Raw genomic sequence first — 7,568 nt, 5'->3', positions numbered from 1 at the left:
TTTTCTCTATTACTAATATCTTTAGTTTTGTGATGTTTTTAGATAGGTTGGTTAAGGGGATTGCATATAGAGTATGTAGGCTAATTTAGCCATTGTCAAAATAGGTTCTTGGAAACAAACATTAGGTTATATTATACCTTCATTTTTTTGGAAGTAATGTTTCCATGTGTTGTGAGTTGTCATTATGCATTCCTAGGTGTCAATTCTAGAAGTAGTTTTTTGCCTGTGTGAGTTGTCTATGAGTCATATATCTAAGATTGAAGTTTTCACCCAATGAGACTACATACAAAATACTGGGCATTATTTTGAACAGTAAACGTTCCAATAGATGCAGTAGAGTAGCTCAATGTTGCACGAAAAGTGGGCTTCAACATGGTATTCATGCCTTGTGAATGAAAATCTATTATGTAGTGGGGATGCATGTTGAAGCTTTGGAATCTTGTGATGAACTGAGAGCTTCTGTGTTGGATCTTGATGTGTCTTGTTACAATGTTGTTATATGTGCATTTCTAGCATTGGGAGGATTAATGAAGCTTATAAGATGTTCATGAGCATGCCCAAAGGTCTTGAACCAAATACAATTACTTATTATAATCTAAGTTATGCGATAATGGTTTAATTTGATGTAACAATGGTAATAGAGAAGAACCAAGGCACATCTATGCCCTCTTTCGATTTAATTTTTATATAGTAAGCATGTCTTTCACAATAGCCCTTAAAGTTTGAATTCATTGCCTAAGTGCACTAACTAACTACCTACCTCTTAGAGAAAAAAATATGGCTTAAGTAAAAACTAGTATACCTCCAAATTCTATGTAAAGGAACGCAAATGAAATTTAACTGGACCCTTTTGCATACAGTAATATAGTTTTGTTGCTGCAAATAGAATTCAAAGTATGATTCGTTAAAATCATGAAATGTCACATATTCAAGGCACAAAATATTCCTGCCATCACAAATTATATATTGGCTTCCAACATTACAACCCTACTTTTACAGCTAAATAATGAAATGAATCGGCCTAGTTCCATCATTTGCATGGTTGAGAAAAGGAAGTAATGAATTGAAAAGAAAACTTGGGTTTGAAGATAATCATTCTTTGACCTTGTGGCATCTACAAAGTTCCATGGAAGATTCTTCATGACCAACTTTAATCGTCACCTTCAGTAAGCAATACATTCCTTTACATACCTCTTGAAGAAACAATAAGGGACACCATGAACAAGAAACAAAATCAATGTGTACCAACTCCAAAATGATAAGTATATCCCAAGTTATTACTTCAACATGCATTAACTACGCCATTATTTAATTGCTAAACAACATAACTAGGGATTTATGTATTAATTGGGATTTGGGACTTTTGTGTTTTCATAAAACACCTCCATTTCAAATAAATAATTACCCATATTCCTCAAGACATGTTTATAGCTTGTTTTCTAACATACCATTAAAAAAAAGGCTAATTTCATAATTTGAATAATGGATCAATTGGTTTCAACGTTTGAAAACCATGCATATAAAAAAGAAATAATGATGTGGGTTCCTTTCACTTATGGTTGAGAAAATGAAGTAATGAATTGAAAAGAAAACTTGGGTTTTAAGATAATCATTCTTTGACCTTGTGGCATCTATAAAGTTCCATGGATGATTCTTCATGACCAACTTTAATATTCACCTTTAGCAAACAATGCATTCCTTTACATACCTCTTGAAGAAACAATAAGAGACACCATGAACAAGAAACAAAACCCATATGTACCAACTCCAAAATGATAAGTAAATCCCATGTTATTACTTCAACATGCATTAAATACGCCATTATTTAATTGCTAAACAACATAACTAGGGATTTGTCTATTAATTTGCATTTGGGACTTTTGTGTTTGCATAAAACACCTCCATTCCAAATAAATAATTAGCCATATTCCTGAAGACATGTTTATAGCTTGTTTTCTAACATACCATTAAAGAAAAGGCTAATTTCATAATTTGAATAATGGATCAGTTGGTTTCAACGTCCAAAAATCATGCATATAAAAAAGAAATAATGATGTGGGTTCCTTTCACTTGCATAGTTGAGAAAATGAAGTAATGAATTGAAAAGAAAACTTGTTTTTGAATATAATCATTCTTTGACCTTGTGGCATCTACAAAGTTCCATGGATGATTCTTCATGACCAACTTTAATCTTCACCTTCAGCCAACAATACATTCATTTACTTACCTCTTGAAGAAACAATAAGGGACACCATGAACATGAAACAAAACCCATATGTACCAACTCCCAAATTATAAGTAAATCCCAAGTTATTACTTCAACATGCATTAACTACGCCATTATTTAATTGGTAAAAAACATAGATGGGAATTTATCTATTAATGGGGATATGGGACTTTTATGTTTGCATAAAACACCTCCATTTCAAATAAATAATTACCCATATTCCTCAAGACATATGTGTATAGCTTGTTTTCTAACATACCATTAAAAAAAAGGCTAATTTCTTAATTCGGATTAAATGGATCAATTGGTTTCAACGTCCGAAAATCATGCATATAAGAAAGAAACAATGATGTGGATTCCTTTCACAAGTCAAGATCATACCTAAACTATGCTCTAATATGGAGAATTCAAGTGAATATTAGATCGGTAGTCAACCATTTATAACATGTCATTGTAATGCACAGAGAAATTGATAGGAAGCAAACCATAAGGCCAATAACAATACACTAGTAATTTTCCATGCCAATAACAATATTTCTTTGTTCCTTCAAACTCCCTATGCTCCAAACCACACATATATGTAACACACATGCACCTTCTATTTACATAAACGCCATATTCATCATTTTCATTCATAAACATTTATGATTTTTGAACATTGTAGTGTACTATATGTTTGATTACCGACTTGCAATATCTCTATATACCTTCCAAGATTTGTCAAAATATGTCAGGAAAAATTATCCATAAACTCAACATAATTATGATTAATCATCCATAGGTATGATTCATTTTAGCCGCCGCAATCCTCTCTTCTTGGAGCAATTGTTTACAACATTCAAATAAACCAGGGTTTGCAACGTGGATGGCATGCCCCATCTAAAATTGATTTTTGAATTGTCTCTAATACAAATACAATGCCTTCAAGGGTGTATTGGTTTCTAGAGACAAAATGAACCATCGATTATGTGAAAATGGATTATGTAGTGACTGAATGTGACACCTTGCAGCAAGGGAAGAGCTTGGACTTGCTGTCAATCCCCACACAGCTTGAGAAATAGATGGTAAGCCCCATCTAAACTTGATTTTTGAATTGTCTCTAATACAAATACAATGCCTTCAAGGTTGTATTGGTTTCTAGAGACAAAATGAACCATTGATTATGTGCAAATGGATTATGTAGTGATTGAATGTGACACCTTGTGCCAAGGGAAGAGCTTGGACTTGTTGTCAATCCCCACACACCTTGAGAAATAGATGGCAATCTAAACTTGATTTTCGAATTGTCTCTAATACAAATACAATGCCTTCAAGGTTGTATTGGTTTCTAGAGACAAAATGAACCATCAATTATGTGCAAATGGATTATGTAGTGACTGAATGTGACACCTTGTGGCAAGGGAAGAGCTTGGACTTGCTGTCAATCCCCACACACCTTGAGATAAGCTCCTGGCACCAATGGGAACTCCAGGTAGCAAGGCTCAAAGGGAATGAAGAAGCAGGCTATATGGTTAGGTCAATGGGAAATAACTTTCTGGCTAGGTCACAAATGGGACTGGACTTATTTCTTCTAGTACCAAATATGTTTATAACTTTACTTAGATTATGGCTCCTACTACTTTCCTTACCTGGAAATATTATTAGGAGATATTTCATTGTTTATAAAGGTATGGTTGATGAGATATAAGTAGTGTTCACCAGTAGTTTTAAACCATATTATTTTATATCTCTACCTAATAGGAGAACATCTAATATCTTAAGTAGTTGTTAGAGACTTTGAAAAAACATCAATACATAGAAAACACTAGGAAATGTGAACTTGCTTAGCAATCATTAGTGTATTTGGGGTACATATCAATGGAGGGGCACTCATTTATGAAAGGTTACCCTAGTGACAATAGCATTAATATTTCTCTTTTACTCAAATTGGGCTACATTTACATCACATAACATATCACATCAATCTTCATATATGCTCTTTTTTCATATGCTATCCACTTATGGCATTTCCATTGCAACATTTGGTGCAATTGCTAGTTTATCTACATCTGGGGAATTAATTGTTGAGCCACACTATGAATACCTATTTATCTACATATATGGTACAATCAACTACCCATAAGATTTTTGGCAAAATAGGTCAATTTTCATTATATCTTTATTGTTTTTTATTTTAATTTAATTATATTTAAACTAAGCCCGTGTTTTAATTTAACTATATTTAAACTAAACAACCCTTGTTTAAATTTAAAATTGTTCATACTTTTCAAAGTTTAATCCCAACGTGTTTTAATGGGATCTCAAAATGATAATTTCATATTTGAGATTCACTATAGATGCAGTGTGTCATAGCAGACATCATGATGAAATGCTTTGGTCTCAGAGTTACAATAGATAACTTATTAACTTAGTAGACAGTAAATAACTTATTAACTTACTCCATGGCGGTGAATAATATTAGGGGTTGCAACTTGGAGCAGATGCATGGCCCCCCGCCACAGAAATAGTTTTTGACTTTGGCGATATGAATAAAACGTATGGCGTCACGGCAAACGTAATTAGTTTTTGACGGAATGAGCCACGGTTGAATCTTTGGTTAGCTGCACGGCGCCACCACAGAAGTCATTAGATATTGGTGGTCGATGACTTCATTGATCTCAACTCCTTTTTTTTCCTCTAAATGTGAGAGGGAAATTACTCTAAATTTGATGGTTCCTTATTAGAAGATTCGTCCGAATGGGTAATTAAGTTTGGCAAGGGCTAACCAGCCATATATTGAGTCATAAATGCTCTTGCCATCTATGTATGTGGTGCATGTCAGTGAGATGGCATACATAACTCCGGCCGGTGACCTCGGGTTTCCCGTGACATACGCGGGACCCACCAACGAAGGCCCGCCCGCCCCTTCTCGTTTTTGACTCCGGCGGCCAGCATGTGTTTCCGGTGGAGTATGCGGAGGAGTAGTCGGACAATGTGTTTCAGGCCGCGTGGGGATGAGCATTGACTCAGATAATTAATTACGTACCTTTCTCTGCAGTCCATCGTTTTACTCGCTGCTCCCAACACCAATCATGAAGCCGCGCGATTCACCGATTTGAATTTGAATTGATTTATCGCGCCAATTTCATTTTCATTTGCAGTCAATATCCGAGGATTGAATCGTGGAGTTTGGGTTGTTTTGTTACAGTGTTGTGGAATCGAGTTTGTTTGAGGTTAAGGAATGGGATGCAATGGACAAAACCTTTATGGGGCACCAGGGCTCTTCTTCCTCAATCACTTTGGATGGGTATGAAGGGTAATTCCCCATGGATATTTCTACGCGGTTATGGATTGCTTCTGCGAGAAGACATGGAGCCACACTCCGCAGTACAAGATCGGATACTGCCAGCAGTGTCCAGAGAAGGTGTCATGGCCCGTGGAATTAGGGCAACGGCCCTCTCCATAGAGAAGGTGTCATGGCCCGTGGAATTAGGGCAACGGCCCTCTCCATACTTCAACGCTGGAATGTTTGTTTTTGAGCCGAGTCAGCTGACATTCGACTGCCTTTTGGAAACTCTGATGGCTACTGTGCCAACGCCCTTCGCAGAACAGGTCTGGATCTGTTCTCATTTCAGTGAGGATCATGCACATTTTTGTTTGGTTTACCAGATCTAATTTTGACTAAATTGTGGTATATGTTTTGTAGGATTTCTTGAATATGTATTTTGAGAAGATATACAAGCCCATTCCTCTGGTGTACAATCTGGTTCTAGCCATGATGTGGCGGCATCCCGAGAACGTGGACTTGGACACTGTCAAAGTTGTTCACTACTGTGCTGCTGTAAGCTTTCTTTTCACTGCAAATTTGGGTTCGATAGAAACAATATGATTTATATATGAAAGACGAGATAGGTGTTCTGAGCGTACAGGGTTATATTAATGGATGAATGTGGATGTGCAGGGATCGAAGCCGTGGAGGTACAGTGGGGAGGAGGAAAATATGGAGAGGGAAGATATAAAGACGCTGGTGCAGAAATGGTGGGACATATACAATGACCCCTCGTTGGATCACTCGGGATCATGCGACATAATTCCAGATCCAATTTCAGAGTTGGATGGAAAATCAAATGATCTGCAACGAGTGGCTGCTAATTCATTCTTTGCTGCTGCGACGGCAACAAATCCCAACTTAATGCCTGCACCGCCTGCAGCTTAAGAGATTTCAAATTTGCAGAAGTCGCCTGTAGCATAAGATATTTATATATGTATATTTTAATCCACCGGCATAGACGGGGACAATTTGTATATCATACAGAAGATCATACTGTATGTCCTCAAAGATGAGGATATTGCTGTTGCGCTTACAGTTATTGGTTGTAAATTAATCGAATTTATTTAATATTTGTAAATATACAAATTGACATTTGTATGACTGGACGTACATGGTTACTCTTTCGTTTTCTGTAATTCAAAAAATATTTAATTTTCATTTAATTCTGCATCGATATGAAAATATTTACAGGCATGCAATGTGACGTAATTATGAATTATTATAAAATTTAGTAAACCCTGATGGCTAGTAAAAGCCAAACTTCACTGGTATCTTTCATCATTAGTCATCAGCAATGTTATATAGTTTTTTTGGGTAGGAAAAAGGTGTAATTTTATATATATATGCATTTAAATATGATGATTTATTAGGATTCTAGAAAGAGGGGTTATATAGTCATCGTTTTCCAAAATAACTATAATAAAATTAAATATAAATATCAAAACAATGTTGGTACGTGTAATTGTTATATGAGATAAGTATGAATAAATGGAGATATACTAAAAAGTCTTACAAAATGTTGTTGAAGTATGTGAACTTAAAGAAAATTGTTATATTTAATCAGTTTTATTAATGAATGGTTTATGATAAAATTGATAGAGCTGATCATTTTGTTGTTGTTTTTTGATCTATGAGGTCCCAAAATCCAATCATAATTTTTTTTAGAAAGACTATCTACTCTATTCTCAATTGTAAACATAAACAACAATTTTGAGGATAAGAGTTGTGCATAGTTTGTTGGAACTTGCTCCCAAACCCATTTTTAGAGAAAAGAAATGAGTTTCCAAAATATGTAATACAAATCCTTCCCCACATCCAAAAGTGTCTCCTTGCGAAGTCCCATCAAAGAATTCCCAAGGATGAGATCTATCAACGACTGTTGGATTTAGGATTCTATTGTTATTATCTCTTTGGTCCTTCAAGAGAAGGTCATAAACAACTAAAATTTGTGTCGCAAAAACTTCAATGGGAAAGATGTCATCTTCAAAGATAGCTCTATTTCTTGCAAGCCAAACTCCCCAAACTATTAAA

General features: G+C 35.3%; 1 protein-coding gene across 1 annotated transcript; it reads left to right on the top strand.

Moving 5' to 3' along the window:
• The first annotated feature begins 5,531 nt into the window (after positions 1 to 5,531).
• Positions 5,532 to 6,642, top strand: LOC149200285 (galactinol synthase 2-like). The gene is made up of 4 exons (XM_089399549.1): positions 5,532 to 5,630; positions 5,678 to 5,818; positions 5,913 to 6,047; positions 6,168 to 6,642. Exons 1-4 carry the CDS (start codon positions 5,553 to 5,555, stop codon positions 6,420 to 6,422), a joined length of 609 nt encoding a protein of 202 aa, XP_089255675.1. The 5' UTR covers positions 5,532 to 5,552; the 3' UTR covers positions 6,423 to 6,642.
• The last annotated feature ends 926 nt before the right edge of the window (positions 6,643 to 7,568 follow it).

The sequence above is a fragment of the Pinus tabuliformis genome, chromosome 2_1, assembly GCF_031772625.1.
Source record: "Pinus tabuliformis cultivar Carrire ecotype Pingquan chromosome 2_1, CPIR1, whole genome shotgun sequence".
In the NCBI taxonomy this organism is placed as follows: domain Eukaryota; kingdom Viridiplantae; phylum Streptophyta; class Pinopsida; order Pinales; family Pinaceae; genus Pinus; species Pinus tabuliformis.
This window is presented reverse-complemented; position numbering and strand designations above follow the sequence as displayed.